Raw genomic sequence first — 25,926 nt, 5'->3', positions numbered from 1 at the left:
TGGTATTAAACTATGGTTCCTACCTGTTGGTTACTGTCCTCTCCCCCAGGTCAGGGTCTACGGGCCCAGCTTCACGAGACTCCATGTCCCCTGGCAGGTCCTGAGCAGAGAGGCAGAGTTCCTCAAGATCAAAGTCCCCACTAAGAAGGTGAGACCTCCACCACTTTACAGCCGTGTGTGTGTGTGTGTGTGTGTGTGTGTAATCCTATGGATGGCTCCTCCCCTAACATAAACAGGGGGTTAATCTCGGTGTTGCCCTGCACCTTTTTTAAATGTATTTTTTAACTCATCCGTTGTTGTTGCCTTGTTTATAGAAGTTTAACAGTCTTTAATGTTGCATCAGATTGCCCAGCTACAGTAGAGTCACATGAAGACACGGTGGGATTGTTCTCCTACTTGGATTACATTTGCTGGTACCTGAAACATTATGTGAATCAAACACACTACAGCAGAGACTTGTCTTTTACAATGTAACAACTCACATTGGGGAAAATGGACCAAAGGGGACATACTTCATTGGAACGCCGACTGCGAGCCAGGTCTAATCGCCCAACATCAGTGCCCGACCTCACTAATACTGTTGTGGCTGAATGGAAGCAAGTCCCCGCAGCAATGTTCCAACATCTAGTGGAAAGCCTTCCCAGAAGAGTGGAGGCTGTTATAGCAGCAAAGAGGGGACCTACTCCATATTAAATCCCATGATTTTGCAATGAGATTTTGGATGAGATCACCATGCGCAATGCTAAGCTTTGGCTGGAGTGCCATTTTGGAATGAGCTGTACAACGAGCAGGTGTCCACATACACTACTTGACCAAAAGTATGTGGACACCTGCTCGTTGTACAGCTCATTCCAAAATGGCACTCCAGCCAAAGCTTAGCATTGCGCATGGTGATCTTAGACTTGTGTGCGGCTGCTCAGCCATGGAAACCCATTTCATGAAGATCCCGACTGACAGAAATTAAATGCATTCAATTGTCTTTTTCCCCATCAATCTACATACGATACCCCATAATGACAAAACAAAAACAGGTTTTTAGAATTTTTTTGCACATAAAAAAAAAAGCTGAAATAACACACTTACATACAGTTTCAGACCCTATAGTTAGTACTTTGTTGAAGCACCTTTGGCAGCGATTACAGCCTGTAGTCTTCTTGGGTACAAGCTTGACTCTCCTGTATTTGGGGAGTTTCTCCCATTCCTCTCTTCAGAGCAATCAAATATATTTACATAGCTCTTCTTACATCAGCTGATGTCACAAAGTGCTGCACAGAAACCCAGCATAAATCCCCAAAAGGCAAGCAATGCAGGCTGTGCCGGGTTGAGATTATAACTGAACACGGCCAAGATGTTCAAATGTTCATAGATGACCAGCAGGGTCAAATAATAATAATCACAGTGGTTGTAGGTCAGCACTTCAGGAGAAAATGTCAGTTGGCTTTTTATAGCCGATCATTCAGAGTATCTCTACCGCTCCTACTGTCTCGAGAGAGTTGAAAACACCAGGTCTGGGACAGGTTCTCTCCAGCTCTGTCAGGCTGGATGGGGAGCGTCGCTGCACAGCTATATTCAGGTCTCTTCAGAGATGTTCGATCGGGTTCAAAACCGGTCTCAGGCTGGGCCACTCAAGGACAGTCGGAGACTCGTCCCGAAGCCACTCCTGAGTTGTCTTGGCTGTGTGCTTAGGGTCATTGTCCTGTTGGAAGGTGAACCTTCGCCCCAGTCAGGTCCTGAGCGCTCTGGTTTTCATCAAGGATCTCTGTACTTTGCTCCATTCATCTTTGCCTTGATCATGACTAGTCTCCCAATCCCTGCTGCCAAAAAATATCCCCTCAGCCTGATACTGCCACCACCATGCTTCACCGTAGGGATGGTGTCAGGTTTCCTCCAGACGTAACGCTTGGCATTCAGGCCAAGGAGTTAAATCTTGGTTTCATCAGACCAGGGAATCTTGTTTCTCATGGTCTGAGAGTCTTTCTTTAGTTCCCTTTTGGCAAACTCCAAGGGGGTGTCATGTGCCTTTTACTGAGGAGTGGCTTCCGTTTGCCCACTCTACCATAAAGTCCTGATTGGTGGAGTGTTGCAGAGATGGTTGTCCTTCTGGAAGGTTCTCCCATCTCCACAGAGGACCTGTCACTGACGATTGATATTTTGGTCACCTCGCTGACCAAGGTCCTTCTTCCACGATTGCTCAGTTTGGCTGGCCGGCCAGCCCTAGGAAGATTCTTGACATTATGGGGTATTCTGTGTAGATTGCGGAGTTACATTTATTTATTTAATCCATTTTGGAAAAAGGCTGTAACGTAACAAAATGTAGGAAAGTCAAGGGGTCTGAACTTTCTGAAGAAACTGTATATAGAGGTACTATCACTGCTCCCGTTCCACCTCCCTGATGTGGAGGTACTGTCACTGCTCCCGTTCCACCTCCCCTGATGTGGAGGTACTGTCACTGCTCCCGTTCCACCTCCCCTGATGTGGAGGTACTGTCACTGCTCCCGTTCCACCTCCCCTGATGTGGAGGTACTGTCACTGCTCCCGTTCCACCTCCCCTGATGTGGAGGTACCGTCACTGCTCCCGTTCCACCTCCCCTGATGTGGAGGTACCGTCACTGCTCCCGTTCCACCTCCCCTGATGCGGAGGTCACTGCTCCCGTTCCACCTCCCCTGATGCGGAGGTCACTGCTCCCGTTCCACCTCCCCTGATGCGGAACGGGAGCATACTGATTGAACGCATTCTGTCCAGTGGAGGCTGCTGAGGGGAGGATGGCTCATAATAATGGATGGATGAGCTTAATGCCTTTTTATGCTCGCTTTGAGGCAAGCCACACTGAAATATGCACAAGAGCACCAGCTGTTCTGGTTGACTGTTATAACGCTCTTGGTATCCAATGTGAGTAAGACCTTTTAAACAGGTCATCATTCACAAAGCCGCGGGGCCAGACGGATTACCAGGACGTTGATTTAAAGCATATGCTGACCAACTGGTAAGTGTCTTCACTGACATTTTCAACCTCTCCCTGACCGAGTCTGTAATACCTACATGTTGCAAGCAGACCACCATAGTCCATGTGCCCAAGGAAGCGAAGGTAACCTGCCTAATTGATTACCGCCCCGTAGTCCAGCAGGTGGTAAGATTAGGCAACAACACTGTCACACTGATCCTCAACACTGATCCTCAACACTGAGGCCCCTCAGGGTGTGTCCTTAGTCCCCTCCACGACTGCGTGGCCAAACACGACTCCAACACCATCATTTAGTTTGCTGACGACACAACAGTGGTAGGTCTGATCACGGACAACGATGAGACAGCCTATAGGGAGGAGGTCAGAGACCTGGTAGTGTGGTGCCAGGACAACAACCTCTCCCTCAATATGACCAGGACAAAGGAGCTGATCATGGACTACAGGAAAAGGCGGGCCAAACAGTCGGGCCGAACAGGCCCCCATTAACATCGACGGGGCTGTAGTGGAGTGGGTCGAGATTTTCAAGTTCATTGGTGTCCACATCACCAAGGTAGTCGTGAAGAGGGCACGACACATCCTTTTTCCCCTCAGGAGACTGAAAAGATTTGGCATGGGTCCCCAGATACTCAAAAGGTTCTACAGCTGCACCATCGAGAGCATCCTGACCGGTTGCATCACCACCTGGTATGGCAACTGCTCGGCATCTGACTGTAAGGCGCTACAGAGGGTAGTGCGTACAGCCCAGTACATCACTGGGGCCAAGCTTCCTGCCATCCAGGACCTATATACTAGGCGGTGCCAGAGGAAGGCCCAAAAAATTGCCAAAGACTCTAGCCACCCTATTCATAGACCGTTCTCTCTGCTACTGCACCGCAAGTGGTACCGGAGCACCAAGTCTAGGACCAAAAGGCTCCTTAACAGCTTCTACCTCCAAGCCATCAGACTGCTGAACAGCTTCTACCTCCAAGCCATCAGGCTGCTGAACAGCTTCTACCTCCAAGCCATTAGGCTGCTGAACAGCTTCTACCTCCAAGCCATCAGACTGCTGAACAGCTTCTACCTCCAAGCCATCAGGCTGCTTAACAGCTTCTACCTCCAAGCCATCAGACTGCTGAACAGCTTCTACCCCCAGGCCATCAGGCTAACTGAACAGCTTCTACCTCCAAGCCATCAGACTGCTGAACAGCTTCTACCTCCAAGCCATCAGACTGCTGAACAGCTTCTACCTCCAAGCCATTAGTCTGCTGAACAGCTTCTACCTCCAAGCCATCAGGCTGCTGAACACCTTCTACCTCCAAGCCATCAGGCTGCTGAACACCTTCTACCTCCAAGCCATCAGGCTGCTGAACAGCTTCTACCCCCAAGCCATCAGACTGCTGAACAGCTTCTACCCCCAAGCCATCAGACTGCTGAACAGCTTCTACCTCCAAGCCATCAGACTGCTGAACAGCTTCTACCTCCAAGCCATCAGACTGCTGAACAGCTTCTACCTCCAAGCCATCAGACTACTGAACAGATTCTACCCCCAAGCCATCAGACTGCTGAACAGCTTCTACCTCCAAGCCATCAGACTGCTGAACAGCTTCTACCCCCAAGCCATCAGACTGCTGAACAGCTTCTACCTCCAAGCCATCAGACTACTGAACAGATTCTACCCCCAAGCCATCAGACTGCTGAACAGCTTCTACCTCCAAGCCATCAGACTGCTGAACAGCTTCTACCTCCAAGCCATCAGGCTGCTGAACAATTAATCAAATGGCCACTGGACTATTTACATTTACCCCCATCCATTTGTTTTTACACTGCTGCTACTCGCTGTTTATTATCACTTTACCCCTACCTACAAATTACCTCAACTAACCTGTACCCCTGCGCACTGACTCGGTACCGGTACCCCCTGTATATAGCCTCGCTATTGTCATTTTATTGTGTTACTTTTTATTATTGTTTACATTAGTTTTATTTGGAAATATATTCTTAACTCTTCTTGAACTGCACTGTTGGTTAATCAAATGTATTTATAAAGCCCTTTTTACATCAGCCGATGTCACAAAGTGCTGTACAGAAACCCAGCCTAAAACCCTGATGTTAATGGGGGCCTGTAAGGGCTTGTCAGTAAGCTTTTCACGGTGAGGTCTACGCTTGTTGTATTCGGCGCATGTGACAAAGTCTGATTTGGAACAGAGTGAATGGAAACACATGGAAGCCATGTCTGATGTATTTAATCCCATTCTGCTTCAGCCATTACCATGAGCCCGTCCTCCCTAATTAAGGTGGCACCAACCTGCTGTGATTCTGTCCTACTTCTTGACCTGCTGGTTAGGGAAAAACAAGGTCAAACAGAAAAATAGGTTGGGCAAGATAGTCAGAACTTGTGGAGAAATCATGTCATCCCTCTACCTGGGCAGAGACCTCCATCCCTCTACCTGGGCAGAGACCTCCATCCCTCTACCAGGGCAGAGCCCTCCATCCCTCTACCTGGGCAGAGCCCTCCATCCCTCTACCTGGGCAGAGCCCTCCATCCCTCTACCTGGGCAGAGCCCTCCATCCCTCTACCTGGGCAGAGCCCTCTATCCCTCTACCTGGGCAGAGCCCTCCATCCCTCTACCTGGGCAGAGCCCTCCATCCCTCTACCTGGACAGAGCCCTCTATCCCTCTACCTGGGCAGAGCCCTCTATCCCTCTACCTGGGCAGAGCCCTCCATCCCTCTACCTGGGCAGAGCCCTCTATCCCTCTACCTGGGCAGAGCCCTCCATCCCTCTACCTGGGCAGAGCCCTCCATCCCTCTACCTGGGCAGAGCCCTTTATCCCTCTACCTGGGCAGAGCCCTCTATCCCTCTACCTGGGCAGAGCCCTCTATCCCTCTACCTGGGCAGAGCCCTCCATCCCTCTACCTGGGCAGAGACCTCCATCCCTCTACCTGGGCAGAGACCTCCATCCCTCTACCTGGGCAGAGCCCTCTATCCCTCTACCTGGGCAGAGCCCTCTATCCCTCTACCTGGGCAGAGCCCTCCATCCCTCTACCTGGGCAGAGCCCTCTATCCCTCTACCTGGGCAGAGCCCTCTATCCCTCTACCTGGGCAGAGCCCTCTATCCCTCTACCTGGGCAGAGCCCTCCATCCCTCTACCTGGGCAGAGCCCTCCATCCCTCTACCTGGGCAGAGCCCTCCATCCCTCTACCTGGGCAGAGCCCTCTATCCCTCTACCTGGGCAGAGCCCTCTATCCCTCTACCTGGGCAGAGCCCTCTATCCCTCTACCTGGGCAGAGCCCTCTATCCCTCTACCTGGGCAGAGCCCTCTATCCCTCTACCTGGGCAGAGCCCTCTATCCCTCTACCTGGGCAGAGCCCTCTATCCCTCTACCTGGGCAGAGCCCTCCATCCCTCTACCTGGGCAGAGCCCTCTATCCCTCTACCTGGGCAGAGCCCTCTATCCCTCTACCTGGGCAGAGCCCTCTATCCCTCTACCTGGGCAGAGCCCTCTATCCCTCCACCTGGGCAGAGCCCTCCATCCCTCTACCTGGGCAGAGCCCTCTATCCCTCTACCTGGGCAGAGCCCTCTATCCCTCTACCTGGGCAGAGCCCTCCATCCCTCTACCTGGGCAGAGCCCTCCAGAAGGCCAACACAATAGAGGTTGACTCTTCCCATCCACTCCACCCTGAATTACAGCCCCTGCCTCTGGCTGCAGGTACAGACTGACCTGAAGTCTTAAAGAATTCGGGCCAAGTTCTCTTTTATTGCAATTCTGCAACTTACTAAAATGTTGGCCTGATTGCACATTTACATGGAGTCTGTTTTGACTTTACATGGAGTCTGTTTAGACTTTTACATGGAGTCTGTTTTGACTTTTACATGGAGTCTGTTTTGACTTTTACATGGAGTCTGTTTTGACTTTTACATGGAGTCTGTTTGGACTTTTACATGGAGTCTGTTTGGACTTTTACATGGAGTCTGTTTGGACTTTTACATGGAGTCTGTTTTGACTTTTACATGGAGTCTGTTTAGACTTTTACATGGAGTCTGTTTTGACTTTTACATGGAGTCTGTTTTGACTTTTACATGGAGTCTGTTTGGACTTTTTCTAAATATCCTTTGCTATTTGCTGTTTTTATTTTGTTTTTATGACTACTGCACCATGAGTGGCCTCTGAGGACATTACATTTTTCTGAATCCCCAGCCCCTGCTGCAGTGGGAGGGAGACCCTGTGTATGAGCCACAGCAGGTGCCTCTATTAATCTGTCTGTGTTGGTCTGTCTAGAGCTATGATCTGAAGCAGGAGAATGGGTTCAGTGCCAGCCTCAGTGAGTTCTGGAGGAAGGTGAACCAGCCGTTCCAACCCAACATCCCCCAGCTAGGCCACAGTACCACTAAGCAGCTCTCACACTGCTTCTCCAGGGACAAACTACACTTGTAAGATGCACCCACGCCACACCACGCCCCACACCAAGCCCCACGCCACGCCCCACACCACGCCCTACGTCACGCCCCACACCACGCCCTACGTCACGCCCCACACCACGCACCACGCACCACGCCACGCCCCACACCACGCCCCACACCACGCCCTACGTCACGCCACGCCCCACACCAAGCCCCACACCACGCCCCACGCCACGCCCCACGCCACGCCCCACACCACGCCCCACACCACGCCCCACACCACGCCCCACACCACGCCCCACACCACGCCCCACACCACGCCCCACACCACGCCCCACACCACGCCCCACACCACGCCCTACGTCACGCCACGCCCCACGCTATGCCCCACGCCCCACACCACGCCCTACGTCACGCCACGCCCCACACCACGCCCCACACCACGCCCCACGCCACGCCCCACGCCACGCCCCATGCCCCACACCACGCCCCACACCACGCCCCACACCACGCCCCACACCACGCCCCACACCACGCCCCACACCACGCCCCACACCACGCCCTACGTCACACCACGCCCCACACCACGCCCCACGCCACACCACGCCCCACGCACCACACCAAGCCCCACGCCACGCCCCACACCACGCCCTACGTCACGCCACGCCCCACGCTATGCCCCAAGCCCCACACCAAGCCCCACACACGTCCTCACACACACTCTGACAACAGCTGGTCTGTATATGGAGTCACCATCAGTTTCCCTGAGTTGACACCTGTTCTTTGTTCTCTACAGATTTAACATCACCTCTAAAGACACGTTCTTTGACAACGCAACACGCAGTCGAATAGTGAGTCTGTCATTCAGGATGTTTCTCTGTTTTATATGAATGTCAAGAATCAATGGGAATATGGTTTCAGCTCTCTGTTTCTCTCTGACACAGTATTCTGTGTGACCTAACCCCCTCAGGTGTACGAGATCCTGAGACGCACCGCCTGCACACGCACCAGCCAATCCATGGGTGAGTGACCTCTAACCTCTGATTTGCCCAAAGTTGCCTACTTTTTGAGGTCATTGACCTTCTCCATGGTTCCTTAGTACAGGTCCATACAGGGGTACAGTGAGTGATTGGTCTTCTCCATGGTTCCTCAGTACAGGTCCAGACAGGGTTACAGTGAGTGATTGGTGTTCTCCATGGTTCCTTCTCCATGGTTCCTCAGTACAGGTCCAGACAGGGGTACAGTGAGTGATTGGTGTTCTCCATAGTTCCTCAGTACAGGTCAATACAGGGTTACAGTGAGTGATTGGTGGAAGGTCTGCATTAGAGGTGGATACGGGATTGAAATAAATTCTGGTCCTGTCTAGTTCTGTCATGATTAGTTCATTATTGGAGTCCGGTGTGTTAGTTGGGGCTGGGGAAAAAGTGTGAAATTTGCCCATCCCTGGTGTAGTGTATAGGGGGTAGTGTTGTAGGGGGTAGTGTTGTAGGGGGTAGTGGTGTAGGGGGTCGTGTTTGGTGTCACATTTAGAAATAAATACACTGATCAGCTCAGATAGGGGGGGGGGGGGGGGGGGGGGGGGGATCACAGTTAGAAATAAATACAATGATCAGATAGGGGGAAATCACATTTAGAAATAAATACAATGATCAGATAGGGGGGGGGGATCACAGTTAGAAATAAATACAATGATCAGATAGGGGGGGGATCACAGTTAGAAATAAATACAATGATCAGATAGGGGGAAATCACAGTTAGAAATAAATACACTGATCAGATAGGGGGGGGAAATCACAGTTAGAAATAAATACACTGATCAGATAAGGGGGGGGGGGGGGGAATCACATTTAGAAATAAATACAATGATCAGATAGGGGGGAAATCACATTTAGAAATAAATACAATGATCAGATAGGGGGAAATCACATTTAGAAATAAATACAATGTATGTAGCTTCTCCACCTACAGGTTTCTGTGCCAATGTGCCACACAACTTATAAACAAAGCATAGTGACTTCGGGCCCTTCATGGTTTGTGTTTTCAACACCACAATAGACTGTGAGTCTGGACAAACAGAAAACACATCCCACCCTGCCTTGCAGTCCTACTCAGGTTTAAAGGCTTGACAATCTCCGAATGTCATTCAACTTTTGGGTGTTTTGTAACAGATGTCTCTTTCCGTTCATCAATTGGCCGCTGCACAGTTTGGATTGATTGATTGATTGATTTGTCAGTTAAAAGAAATAAATATATTCACACAGTACAAAGATGTTTTAAAGGATTTGCACAATAAAGCCAGGGACTCATTTCCATTATAGTCCCTATTTTTAACATGACACTGCTGAGGAACCATGATGTATACAACAGCGATGGTCTATACAAATGTGTTCTTATCCAATAAGACTTTGTATTTAAAACAGTGAATGTTGGTCTCTGGCATTATGATGGCGGACAACTCTAACTCATGGAAAAACAGTTGGATAGGGACCTGGGGTCTGAGTCCATGATCATTCTGTGGACCAGACCAAGCTGAATGAATACTACCACAGACAGCCAGGCTGTTTAAAATGCACAACCTATAGATGAGTATGAGGGGGGAGTACAGCTTGTTATGCTTGTTATGGCTGGTCTGGAGCATCTGTAGATGGTTGGGGCTGCTGGGGAACCATGATGCTCAGCATAATCAGACACTAGACTAGATGTTTGGGCATGCGGGGGGACCATGATGTGCAGCATATTCACACTGGACCAGCACAGAGACTTTTGGGTGGCTATGACTAGGTATCCATACAATTAGCGACCAGGTTTTAATGTGAATATTTAAAAAAAAAACATTTTCCCATCAGAGTTGTGTTTCTATCAAATTGACTTGTGCACATAAAAATAACATTGTGGTTAAATTCCTAGTTAGTCTATTGGTGGACATAGTGCAGGATAGACAGACTGGTAGTCTATATTGTTACTCTGAATGGTGGATAGACAGACTGGTAGTCTATATTGTTACTATGAATGGTGGATAGACAGACTGGTAGTCTATATTGTTACTATGAATGGTGGATAGACAGACTGGTAGTCTATATTGTTACTATGAATGGTGGATAGACAGACTGGTAGTCTATATTGTCACTATGACTAAATAACACCCTACCCTGTCCTATAAATAACACACTACCCTGTCCTATAAATAACACACTACCCTGTCCAATAAATAACACCCTACCCTGTCCTATAAATAACACACTACCCTGTCCTATAAATAACACACTACCCTGTCCAATAAATAACACGCTACCCTGTCCTATAAATAACACGCTACCCTGTCCAATAAACAACACGCTACCCTGTCCAATAAATAACACACTACCCTGTCCAATAAATATAACACACTACCCTGTCCAATAAATAACACACTACCCTGTCCAATAAATATAACACACTACCCTGTCCAATAAATATAACACCCTCCCCTGTCCAATAAATAACACGCTACCCTGTCCAATAAATAACACACTACCCTCCCCTGTCCAATATATAACACCCTCCCCTGTCCAATAAATAACACGCTCCCCTGTCCAATAAATAACACACTACCCTGTCCAATAAATAACACGCTACCCTGTCCAATAAATAACACGCTACCCTGTCCAATAAATAACACGCTACCCTGTCCAATAAATAACACGCTACCCTGTCCAATAAATAACACACTACCCTGTCCAATAAACAACACGCTACCCTGTCCAATAAATAACACGCTACCCTGTCCAATAAATAACACGCTACACTGTCCAATAAATAACACGCTACCCTGTCCAATAAATAACACGCTACCCTGTCCAATAAATAACACGCTACCCTGTCCAATAAATAACACGCTACCCTGTCCAATAAACAACACGCTACCCTGTCCAATAAATAACACACTACCCTGTCCAATAAATAACACGCTACCCTGTCCAATAAATAACACGCTACCCTGTCCAATAAATAACACGCTACCCTGTCCAATAAATAACACGCTACCCTGTCCTATAAATAACACGCAACCCTGTCCAATAAATAACACGCTACCCTGTCCAATAAATAACACGCTACCCTGTCCAATAAATAACACGCTACCCTGTCCAATAAATAACACTCTACCCTCCCCTGTCCAATAAATAACACGCTACCCTCCCCTGTCCTATAAATAACACGCTACCCTGTCCAATAAATAACACGCTACCCTGTCCAATAAATAACACGCTACCCTGTCCAATAAATAACACGCTACCCTGTCCAATAAATAACACGCTACCCTCCCCTGTCCAATAAATAACACGCTACCATCCCCTGTCCAATAAATAACACTCTACCCTCCCCTGTCCAATAAATAACACGCTACCCTGTCCTATAAATAACACGCTACCCTGTCCAATAAATAACACGCTACCCTGTCCAATAAATAACACGCTACCCTGTCCAATAAATAACACGCTACCCTGTCCAATAAATAACACCCTACCCTGTCCAATAAATAACACGCTACCCTGTCCTATAAATAACACGCTCCCCTCCCCTGTCCAATAAATAACACGCTACCCTCCCCTGTCCAATAAATAACACGCTACCCTCCCCTGTCCAATAAATAACACACTACCCTCCCCTGTCCAATAAATAACACACTACCCTCCCCTGTCCAATAAATAAGACACTACCCTCCCCTGTCCAATAAATAACACACTACCCTGTCCAATAAATAACACACTACCCTGTCCAATAAATAACACGCTACCCTCCCCTGTCCAATAAATAACACGCTACCCTCCCCTGTCCAATAAATAACACTCTACCCTCCCCTGTCCAATAAATAACACGCTACCCTGTCCAATAAATAACACGCTACCCTGTCCTATAAATAACACGCTACCCTGTCCTATAAATAACACGCTACCCTGTCCAATAAATAACACACTACCCTGTCCAATAAATAACACACTACCCTGTCCAATAAATAACACGCTACCCTGTCCAATAAATAACACCCTACCCTGTCCAATAAATAACACGCTACCCTGTCCTATAAATAACACGCTCCCCTCCCCTGTCCAATAAATAACACACTACCCTGTCCAATAAATAACACGCTACCCTCCCCTGTCCAATAAATAACACGCTACCCTCCCCTGTCCAATAAATAACACGCTACCCTCCCCTGTCCAATAAATAACACACTACCCTCCCCTGTCCAATAAATAACACACTACCCTGTCCAATAAATAACACACTACCCTGTCCAATAAATAACACGCTACCCTCCCCTGTCCAATAAATAACACGCTACCCTCCCCTGTCCAATAAATAACACACTACCCTGTCCAATAAATAACACGCTACCCTGTCCAATAAATAACACGCTACCCTGTCCAATAAATAACACGCTACCCTGTCCAATAAATAACACACTACCCTCCCCTGTCCAATAAATAACACGCTACCCTCCCCTGTCCAATAAATAACACGCTACCCTCCCCTGTCCAATAAATAACACGCTACCCTCCCCTGTCCAATAAATAACACACTACCCTCCCCTGTCCAATAAATAACACACTACCCTGTCCAATAAATAACACACTACCCTCCCCTGTCCAATAAATAACACCCTCCCCTGTCCAATAAATAACACCCTCCCCTGTCCAATAAATAACACACTACCCTGTCCAATAAATAACACACTACCCTGTCCAATAAATAACACACTACCCTCCCCTGTCCAATAAATAACACGCTACCCTCCCCTGTCCAATAAATAACACACTACCCTCCCCTGTCCAATAAATAACACACTACCCTGTCCAATAAATAACACACTACCCTGTCAAATAAATAACACGCTACCCTGTCAAATAAATAACACGCTACCCTCCCCTGTCCAATAAATAACACACTACCCTCCCCTGTCCAATAAATAACACGCTACCCTCCCCTGTCCAACAAATAACACGCTACCCTCCCCTGTCCAACAAATAACACGCTACCCTCCCCTGTCCAATAAATAACACGCTACCCTCCCCTGTCCAATAAATAACACGCTACCCTCCCCTGTCCAATAAATAACACGCTACCCTCCCCTGTCCAACAAATAACACGCTACCCTCCCCTGTCCAATAAATAACACGCTACCCTCCCCTGTCCAATAAATAACACACTACCCTCCCCTGTCCAATAAATAACACACTACCCTGTCCAATAAATAACACACTACCCTCCCCTGTCCAATAAATAACACACTACCCTCCCCTGTCCAATAAATAACACCCTCCCCTGTCCAATAAATAACACCCTCCCCTGTCCAATAAATAACACACTACCCTGTCCAATAAATAACACACTACCCTGTCCAATAAATAACACACTACCCTCCCCTGTCCAATAAATAACACGCTACCCTCCCCTGTCCAATAAATAACACACTACCCTCCCCTGTCCAATAAATAACACACTACCCTGTCCAATAAATAACACACTACCCTGTCAAATAAATAACACGCTACCCTGTCAAATAAATAACACGCTACCCTCCCCTGTCCAATAAATAACACGCTACCCTCCCCTGTCCAATAAATAACACACTACCCTCCCCTGTCCAATAAATAACACGCTACCCTCCCCTGTCCAACAAATAACACGCTACCCTCCCCTGTCCAACAAATAACACGCTACCCTCCCCTGTCCAATAAATAACACGCTACCCTCCCCTGTCCAATAAATAACACGCTACCCTCCCCTGTCCAATAAATAACACGCTACCCTCCCCTGTCCAATAAATAACACGCTCCCCTGTCCAATAAATAACACGCTACCCTGTCCAATAAATAACACGCTACCCTCCCCTGTCCAATAAATTTCACGCTACCCTCCCCTGTCCAATAAATAACACACTACCCTGTCCAATAAATAACACGCTACCCTGTCCAATAAATAACACGCTACCCTGTCCAATAAATAACACGCTACCCTCCCCTGTCCAATAAATAACACGCTACCCTGTCCAATAAATAACACGCTACCCTCCCCTGTCCAATAAATAACACGCTACCCTGTCCAATAAGTAAAACGCTACCCTGTCCAATAAGTAACACGCTACCCTGTCCAATAAATAACACGCTACCCTGTCCAATAAATAACACGCTACCCTGTCCAATAAATAACACGCTACCCTGTCCAATAAATAACACACTACCCTGTCCAATAAATAACACGCTACCCTGTCCAATAAATAACACGCTACCCTGTCCAATAAATAACACGCTACCCTGTCCAATAAATAACACGCTACCCTGTCCAATAAATAACACGCTACCCTGTCCTATAAATAACACACTACCCTGTCCAATAAATAACACACTACCGTGTCCAATAAATAACACGCTACCCTGTCCAATAAATATAACACACTACCCTGTCCAATAAATATAACACCCTCCCCTGTCCAATAAATAACACACTACCCTGTCCAATAAATATAACACACTACCCTGTCCAATAAATATAACACCCTACCCTGTCCAATAAATAACACACTACCCTCCCCTGTCCAATAAATAACACGCTACCCTGTCCAATAAATAACACGCTACCCTGTCCAATAAATAACACGCTACCCTGTCCAATAAATAACACGTTACCCTGTCCAATAAATAACACACTACCCTCCCCTGTCCAATAAATAACACACTACCCTGTCCAATAAATAACACGCTACCCTGTCCAATAAATAACACACTACCCTGTCCAATAAATAACACGCTACCCTGTCCAATAAATAACACGCTACCCTGTCCAATAAATAACACGCTCCCCTGTCCAATAAATAACACGCTCCCCTGTCCAATAAATAACACGCTACCCTGTCCAATAAATAACACACTACCCTGTCCAATAAATAACACGCTACCCTGTCCAATAAATAACACACTACCCTGTCCAATAAATAACACACTACCCTGTCCTATAAATAACACACTACCCTGTCCTATAAATAACACACTACCCTGTCCTATAAATAACACACTACCCTGTCCAATAAATAACACACTATCCTGTCCAATAAATAACACACTACCTTCCCTTGTCCAATAAATAACACACTACCTTCCCTTGTCCAATAAATAACACACCACCCTCCCCTGTCCAATAATTAACACGCTACCCTGTCCAATAAATAACACGCTACCCTGTCCTATAAATAACACGCTACCCTGTCCAATAAATAACACGCTACCCTCCCCTGTCCAATAAATAACACGCTACCCTCCCCTGTCCAACAAATAACACGCTACCCTCCCCTGTCCAATAAATAACACGCTACCCTGTCCAATAAATAACACGCTACCCTGTCCAATAAATAACACGCTACCCTGTCCAATAAATAACACGCTACCCTGTCCAATAAATAACACGCTACCCTGTCCAATAAGTAACACGCTACACTGTCCAATAAATAACACGCTACCCTGTCCAATAAATAACACGCTACCCTGTCCAATAAATAACACGCTACCCTGTCCAATAAATAACACGCTACCCTGTCCAATAAATAACACGCTACCCTGTCCAATAAATAACACGCTACCCTGTCCAATAAATAACACGCTACCCTGTCCAATAAATAACACGCTACCCTGTCCAATAAATAACACGCTACCCTGTCCAATAAATAACACGCTACCCTGTCCAATAAATAACACGCTACCCTGTCCAATAAATAACACGCTACCCTGTCCAATAAATAACACGCTACCCTGTCCAATAAATAACACGCTACCCTGTCCAATAAACAACACGCTACCCTGTCCAATAAACAACACGCTACCCTGTCCAATAAACAACACGCTACCCTGTCCAATAAACAACACGCTACCCTGTCCAATAAACAACACGCTACCCTGTCCAATAAACAACACGCTACCCTGTCCAATAAATAACACGCTACCCTGTCCAATAAATAACACGCTACCCTGTCCAATAAATAACACGCTACCCTGTCCAATAAATAACACGCTACCCTGTCCAATAAATAACACGCTACCCTGTCCAATAAATAACACGCTACCCTGTCCAATAAATAACACGCTACCCTGTCCAATAAATAACACGCTACCCTGTCCAATAAATAACACGCTACCCTGTCCAATAAATAACACGCTACCCTGTCCAATAAATAACACGCTACCCTGTCCAATAAATAACACGCTACCCTGTCCAATAAATAACACGCTACCCTGTCCTATAAATAACACGCTACCCTGTCCTATAAATAACACGCTACCCTGTCCTATAAATAACACGCTACCCTGTCCTATAAATAACACGCTACCCTGTCCTATAAATAACACGCTACCCTGTCCTATAAATAACACGCTCCCTTGTCCAATAAATAACACGCTACCCTGTCCTATAAATAACACGCTACCCTCCCCTGTCCAATAAATAACACGCTCCCCTGTCCAATAAATAACACGCTACCCTCCCCTGTCCAATAAATAACACACTACCTTCCCTTGTCCAATAAATAACACACCACCCTCCCCTGTCCAATAAATAACACGCTACCCTGTCCAATAAATAACACGCTACCCTGTCCAATAAATAACACGCTACCCTGTCCAATAAATAACACGCTACCCTGTCCAATAAATAACACGCTACCCTGTCCAATAAATAACACGCTACCCTGTCCAATAAATAACACGCTACCCTGTCCTATAAATAACACGCTACCCTGTCCTATAAATAACACGCTACCCTGTCCTATAAATAACACGCTACCCTGTCCTATAAATAACACGCTACCCTGTCCAATAAATAACACGCTACCCTGTCCAATAAATAACACGCTACCCTGTCCAATAAATAACACGCTACCCTGTCCAATAAATAACACGCTACCCTGTCCAATAAATAACACGCTACCCTGTCCAATAAATAACACGCTACCCTGTCCAATAAATAACACGCTACCCTGTCCAATAAATAACACGCTACCCTGTCCAATAAATAACACGCTACCCTGTCCAATAAATAACACGCTACCCTGTCCAATAAATAACACGCTACCCTGTCCAATAAACAACACGCTACCCTGTCCAATAAACAACACGCTACCCTGTCCAATAAACAACACGCTACCCTGTCCAATAAACAACACGCTACCCTGTCCAATAAACAACACGCTACCCTGTCCTATAAATAACACGCTACACTGTCCAATAAATAACACGCTCCCCTGTCCAATAAATAACACGCTCCCCTGTCCAATAAATAACACGCTCCCCTGTCCAATAAATAACACGCTCCCCTGTCCAATAAATAACACGCTACCCTGTCCAATAAATAACACGCTACCCTGTCCAATAAATAACACGCTACCCTGTCCAATAAATAACACGCTACCCTGTCCAATAAATAACACGCTACCCTGTCCAATAAATAACACGCTACCCTGTCCAATAAATAACACGCTACCCTGTCCAATAAATAACACGCTACCCTGTCCAATAAATAACACGCTACCCTGTCCTATAAATAACACGCTACCCTGTCCTATAAATAACACGCTACCCTGTCCTATAAATAACACGCTCCCTTGTCCAATAAATAACACGCTACCCTGTCCAATAAATAACACGCTCCCCTGTCCAATAAATAACACGCTCCCCTGTCCAATAAATAACACGCTACCCTCCCCTGTCCAATAAATAACACGCTACCCTCCCCTGTCCAATAAATAACACGCTACCCTCCCCTGTCCAATAAATAACACGCTACCCTCCCCTGTCCAATAAATAACACGCTACCCTCCCCTGTCCAATAAATTTCACGCTACCCTCCCCTGTCCAATAAATAACACGCTCCCCTGTCCAATAAATAACACGCTACCCTCCCTTGTCCAATAAATAACACACCACCCTCCCCTGTCCAATAAATAACACGCTACCCTGTCCTATAATTAACACGCTACCCTGTCCAATAAATAACACGCTACCCTGTCCAATAAATAACACGCTACCCTGTCCAATAAATAACACGCTACCCTGTCCAATAAATAACACGCTACCCTGTCCAATAAATAACACGCTACCCTGTCCTATAAATAACACGCTACCCTGTCCAATAAATAACACGCTACCCTGTCCAATAAATAACACGCTACCCTGTCCAATAAATAACACGCTACCCTGTCCAATAAATAACACGCTACCCTGTCCAATAAATAACACGCTACCCTGTCCAATAAATAACACGCTACCCTGTCCAATAAATAACACGCTACCCTGTCCAATAAATAACACGCTACCCTGTCCAATAAATAACACGCTACCCTGTCCAATAAATAACACACTACCCTCCCCTGTCCAATAAATAACACGCTACCCTGTCCAATAAATAACACGCTACCCTGTCCAATAAACAACACGCTACCCTGTCCAATAAACAACACGCTACCCTGTCCAATAAACAACACGCTACCCTGTCCAATAAACAACACGCTACCCTGTCCAATAAACAACACGCTACCCTGTCCAATAAACAACACGCTACCCTGTCCTATAAATAACACGCTACACTGTCCAATAAATAACACGCTACCCTGTCCAATAAATAACACGCTACCCTGTCCAATAAATAACACGCTACCCTGTCCAATAAATAACACGCTACCCTGTCCAATAAATAACACGCTACCCTGTCCAATAAATAACACGCTACCCTGTCCAATAAATAACACGCTACCCTGTCCAATAAATAACACGCTACCCTGTCCAATAAATAACACGCTACCCTGTCCAATAAATAACACGCTACCCTGTCCAATAAATAACACGCTACCCTCCCCTGTCCAATAAATAACACGCTACCCTCCCCTGTCCAATAAATAACACGCTACCCTCCCCTGTCCAATAAATAACACGCTCCCCTGTCCAATAAATAACACGCTACCCTGTCCAATAAATAACACGCTACCCTGTCCTATAAATAACACGCTCCCCTGTCCAATAAATAACACGCTCCCCTGTCCAATAAATAACACGCTCCCCTGTCCAATAAATAACACGCTACCCTGTCCTATAAATAACACGCTACCCTGTCCTATAAATAACACGCTCCCCTGTCCAATAAATAACACGCTCCCCTGTCCAATAAATAACACGCTACCCTGTCCTATAAATAACACGCTACCCTCCCCTGTCCAATAAATAACACGCTACCCTGTCCAATAAGTAACACGCTACCCTGTCCAATAAGTAACACGCTACCCTGTCCAATAAGTAACACGCTACCCTGTCCAATAAATAACACGCTACCCTGTCCAATAAATAACACGCTACCCTGTCCAATAAATAACACGCTACCCTGTCCAATAAATAACACGCTACCCTGTCCAATAAATAACACGCTACCCTGTCCAATAAATAACACGCTACCCTGTCCAATAAATAACACGCTACCCTGTCCAATAAATAACACGCTACCCTGTCCAATAAATAACACGCTACCCTGTCCAATAAATAACACGCTACCCTGTCCAATAAATAACACGCTACCCTGTCCAATAAATAACACGCTACCCTGTCCAATAAATAACACGCTACCCTGTCCAATAAATAACACGCTACCCTGTCCAATAAATAACACGCTACCCTGTCCAATAAATAACACGCTACCCTGTCCAATAAATAACACGCTACCCTGTCCAATAAATAACACGCTACCCTGTCCAATAAATAACACGCTACCCTGTCCAATAAATAACACGCTACCCTGTCCAATAAATAACACACTACCTTCCCTTGTCCAATAAATAACACACTACCTTCCCTTGTCCAATAAATAACACACCACCCTCCCCTGTCCAATAAATAACACGCTACCCTGTCCTATAATTAACACGCTACCCTGTCCAATAAATAACACGCTACCCTGTCCAATAAATAACACGCTACCCTGTCCAATAAATAACACGCTACCCTGTCCAATAAATAACACGCTACCCTGTCCAATAAATAACACGCTACCCTGTCCTATAAATAACACGCTACCCTGTCCAATAAATAACACGCTACCCTGTCCAATAAATAACACGCTACCCTGTCCAATAAATAACACGCTACCCTGTCCAATAAATAACACGCTACCCTGTCCAATAAATAACACGCTACCCTGTCCAATAAATAACACGCTACCCTGTCCAATAAATAACACGCTACCCTGTCCAATAAATAACACGCTACCCTGTCCAATAAATAACACGCTACCTTCCCTTGTCCAATAAATAACACACTACCTTCCCTTGTCCAATAAATAACACACTACCTTCCCTTGTCCAATAAATAACACACCACCCTCCCCTGTCCTATAATTAACACGCTACCCTGTCCTATAATTAACACGCTACCCTGTCCAATAAATAACACGCTACCCTGTCCAATAAATAACACGCTACCCTGTCCAATAAATAACACGCTACCCTGTCCAATAAATAACACGCTACCCTGTCCAATAAATAACACGCTACCCTGTCCAATAAATAACACGCTACCCTGTCCTATAAATAACACGCTACCCTGTCCAATAAATAACACGCTACCCTGTCCAATAAATAACACGCTACCCTGTCCAATAAATAACACGCTACCCTGTCCAATGAATAACACGCTACCCTGTCCAATGAATAACACGCTACCCTGTCCAATAAATAACACGCTACCCTGTCCAATAAATAACACGCTACCCTCCCCTGTCCAATAAATAACACGCTACCCTGTCCAATAAATAACACGCTACCCTGTCCAATAAATAACACGCTACCCTCCCCTGTCCAATAAATAACACGCTACCCTGTCCAATAAATAACACACTACCCTCCCCTGTCCAATAAATAACACGCTACCCTGTCCAATAAACAACACGCTACCCTGTCCAATAAACAACCGCTACCCTGTCCAATAAACAACACGCTACCCTGTCCAATAAACAACACGCTACCCTGTCCAATAAACAACACGCTACCCTGTCCAATAAACAACACGCTACCCTGTCCAATAAATAACACGCTACCCTGTCCAATAAATAACACGCTACCCTGTCCAATAAATAACACGCTACCCTGTCCAATAAATAACACGCTACCCTGTCCAATAAATAACACGCTACCCTGTCCAATAAATAACACGCTACCCTGTCCAATAAATAACACGCTACCCTGTCCTATAAATAACACGCTACCCTGTCCTATAAATAACACGCTACCCTGTCCTATAAATAACACGCTACCCTGTCCTATAAATAACACTCTACCCTGTCCTATAAATAACACGCTCCCTTGTCCAATAAATAACACGCTACCCTGTCCTATAAATAACACGCTACCCTCCCCTGTCCAATAAATAACACGCTCCCCTGTCCTATAAATAACACGCTACCCTCCCCTGTCCAATAAATAACACGCTACCCTCCCCTGTCCAATAAATAACACGCTCCCCTGTCCAATAAATAACACGCTACCCTGTCCAATAAATAACACGCTACCCTGTCCAATAAATAACACGCTCCCCTGTCCAATAAATAACACGCTCCCCTGTCCAATAAATAACACGCTCCCCTGTCCAATAAATAACACGCTACCCTGTCCTATAAATAACACGCTACCCTGTCCTATAAATAACACGCTCCCCTGTCCAATAAATAACACGCTCCCCTGTCCAATAAATAACACGCTACCCTGTCCTATAAATAACACGCTACCCTCCCCTGTCCAATAAATAACACGCTACCCTGTCCAATAAATAACACGCTACCCTGTCCAATAAATAACACGCTACCCTGTCCAATAAATAACACGCTACCCTGTCCAATAAATAACACGCTACCCTGTCCAATAAATAACACACTACCTTCCCTTGTCCAATAAATAACACACCACCCTCCCCTGTCCAATAAATAACACGCTACCCTGTCCTATAATTAACACGCTACCCTGTCCTATAATTAACACGCTACCCTGTCCAATAAATAACACGCTACCCTGTCCAATAAATAACACGCTACCCTGTCCAATAAATAACACGCTACCCTGTCCAATAAATAACACGCTACCCTGTCCAATAAATAACACGCTACCCTGTCCAATAAATAACACGCTACCCTGTCCAATAAATAACACGCTACCCTGTCCAATAAATAACACGCTACCCTGTCCAATAAATAACACGCTACCCTGTCCAATAAATAACACGCTACCCTGTCCAATAAATAACACGCTACCCTGTCCAATAAATAACACGCTACCCTGTCCAATAAATAACACGCTACCCTGTCCAATAAATAACACGCTACCCTGTCCAATAAATAACACGCTACCCTGTCCAATAAATAACACGCTACCCTGTCCAATAAATAACACGCTACCCTGTCCAATAAATAACACGCTACCCTGTCCAATAAATAACACGCTACCCTGTCCAATAAATAACACGCTACCCTGTCCAATAAATAACACGCTACCCTGTCCTATAAATAACACGCTACCCTGTCCAATAAATAACACGCTACCCTGTCCAATAAATAACACGCTACCCTGTCCAATAAATAACACGCTACCCTGTCCAATAAATAACACGCTACCCTGTCCAATAAATAACACGCTACCCTGTCCAATAAATAACACGCTACCCTGTCCAATAAATAACACACTACCTTCCCTTGTCCAATAAATAACACACCACCCTCCCCTGTCCAATAAATAACACGCTACCCTGTCCTATAATTAACACGCTACCCTGTCCAATAAATAACACGCTACCCTGTCCAATAAATAACACGCTACCCTGTCCAATAAATAACACGCTACCCTGTCCAATAAATAACACGCTACCCTGTCCAATAAATAACACGCTACCCTGTCCAATAAATAACACGCTACCCTGTCCAATAAATAACACGCTACCCTGTCCAATAAATAACACGCTACCCTGTCCAATAAATAACACGCTACCCTGTCCAATAAATAACACGCTACCCTGTCCAATAAATAACACGCTACCCTGTCCAATAAATAACACGCTACCCTGTCCAATAAATAACACGCTACCCTGTCCAATAAATAACACGCTACCCTGTCCAATAAATAACACGCTACCCTGTCCAATAAATAACACGCTACCCTGTCCAATAAATAACACGCTACCCTGTCCAATAAATAACACGCTACCCTGTCCAATAAATAACACACTACCCTGTCCAATAAATAACACGCTACCCTGTCCAATAAATAACACGCTACCCTGTCCAATAAATAACACGCTACCCTGTCCAATAAATAACACGCTACCCTGTCCAATAAATAACACGCTACCCTGTCCAATAAATAACACGCTACCCTGTCCAATAAATAACACGCTACCCTGTCCAATAAATAACACGCTACCCTGTCCAATAAATAACACCCTCCCCTGTCCAATAAATAACACACTACCCTGTCCAATAAATAACACACTACCCTCCCCTGTCCAATAAATAACACACTACCCTCCCCTGTCCAATAAATAACACACTACCCTCCCCTGTCCAATAAATAACACGCTACCCTGTCCAATAAACAACACGCTACCCTGTCCAATAAACAACACGCTACCCTGTCCAATAAACAACACGCTACCCTGTCCAATAAACAACACGCTACCCTGTCCAATAAACAACACGCTACCCTGTCCAATAAACAACACGCTACCCTGTCCAATAAACAACACGCTACCCTGTCCTATAAATAACACGCTACACTGTCCAATAAATAACACGCTACCCTGTCCAATAAATAACACGCTACCCTGTCCAATAAATAACACGCTACCCTGTCCAATAAATAACACGCTACCCTGTCCAATAAATAACACGCTACCCTGTCCAATAAATAACACGCTACCCTGTCCAATAAATAACACGCTACCCTGTCCAATAAATAACACGCTACCCTGTCCTATAAATAACACGCTACCCTGTCCTATAAATAACACGCTACCCTGTCCTATAAATAACACGCTACCCTGCCCTATAAATAACACGCTACCCTGTCCTATAAATAACACGCTACCCTGTCCTATAAATAACACGCTACCCTGTCCTATAAATAACACGCTCCCTTGTCCAATAAATAACACGCTACCCTGTCCTATAAATAACACGCTACCCTCCCCTGTCCAATAAATAACACGCTCCCCTGTCCAATAAATAACACGCTACCCTGTCCAATAAATAACACGCTACCCTGTCCAATAAATAACACGCTACCCTGTCCAATAAATAACACGCTACCCTGTCCAATAAATAACACGCTACCCTGTCCAATAAATAACACGCTACCCTGTCCAATAAATAACACGCTACCCTGTCCAATAAATAACACACTACCCTGTCCAATAAATAACACACTACCCTCCCCTGTCCAATAAATAACACACTACCCTCCCCTGTCCAATAAATAACACGCTACCCTGTCCAATAAACAACACGCTACCCTGTCCAATAAATAACACGCTACCCTGTCCAATAAACAACACGCTACCCTGTCCAATAAATAACACGCTACCCTGTCCAATAAATAACACGCTACCCTGTCCTATAAATAACACGCTACACTGTCCAATAAATAACACGCTACCCTGTCCAATAAATAACACGCTACCCTGTCCAATAAATAACACGCTACCCTGTCCAATAAATAACACGCTACCCTGTCCAATAAATAACACGCTACCCTGTCCAATAAATAACACGCTACCCTGTCCAATAAATAACACGCTACCCTGTCCAATAAATAACACGCTACCCTGTCCTATAAATAACACGCTAACACGCTACCCTGTCCTATAAATAACACGCTACCCTGTCCTATAAATAACACGCTACCCTGTCCTATAAATAACACGCTACCCTGTCCTATAAATAACACGCTACCCTGTCCTATAAATAACACGCTACCCTGTCCTATAAATAACACGCTCCCTTGTCCAATAAATAACACGCTACCCTGTCCTATAAATAACACGCTACCCTCCCCTGTCCAATAAATAACACGCTCCCCTGTCCAATAAATAACACGCTACCCTGTCCAATAAATAACACGCTACCCTGTCCAATAAATAACACGCTACCCTGTCCAATAAATAACACGCTACCCTGTCCAATAAATAACACGCTACCCTGTCCAATAAATAACACGCTACCCTGTCCAATAAATAACACGCTACCCTGTCCAATAAATAACACACTACCCTGTCCAATAAATAACACACTACCCTCCCCTGTCCAATAAATAACACACTACCCTCCCCTGTCCAATAAATAACACGCTACCCTGTCCAATAAACAACACGCTACCCTGTCCAATAAATAACACGCTACCCTGTCCAATAAATAACACGCTACCCTGTCCAATAAATAACACGCTACCCTGTCCAATAAATAACACGCTACCCTGTCCAATAAATAACACGCTACCCTGTCCAATAAATAACACGCTACCCTGTCCTATAAATAACACGCTA

General features: G+C 45.7%; 1 protein-coding gene across 1 annotated transcript in view; it reads left to right on the top strand.

Moving 5' to 3' along the window:
- LOC139392758 (anoctamin 2b) overlaps window positions 1-25,926 on the top strand; it is a 128,637-nt gene that overhangs the window by 9,360 nt on the left and 93,351 nt on the right. The window contains exons 3-6 of the mRNA XM_071141003.1: window positions 50-148; window positions 7,221-7,372; window positions 8,139-8,193; window positions 8,313-8,364. Of these exons, the coding sequence (XP_070997104.1) occupies window positions 50-148; window positions 7,221-7,372; window positions 8,139-8,193; window positions 8,313-8,364 (358 nt within the window). The remainder of the gene's footprint in view (window positions 1-49; window positions 149-7,220; window positions 7,373-8,138; window positions 8,194-8,312; window positions 8,365-25,926) is intronic.

This window comes from Oncorhynchus clarkii, chromosome 33 (assembly GCF_045791955.1).
Source record: "Oncorhynchus clarkii lewisi isolate Uvic-CL-2024 chromosome 33, UVic_Ocla_1.0, whole genome shotgun sequence".
NCBI classification, from domain to species: domain Eukaryota; kingdom Metazoa; phylum Chordata; class Actinopteri; order Salmoniformes; family Salmonidae; genus Oncorhynchus; species Oncorhynchus clarkii.
This window is presented reverse-complemented; position numbering and strand designations above follow the sequence as displayed.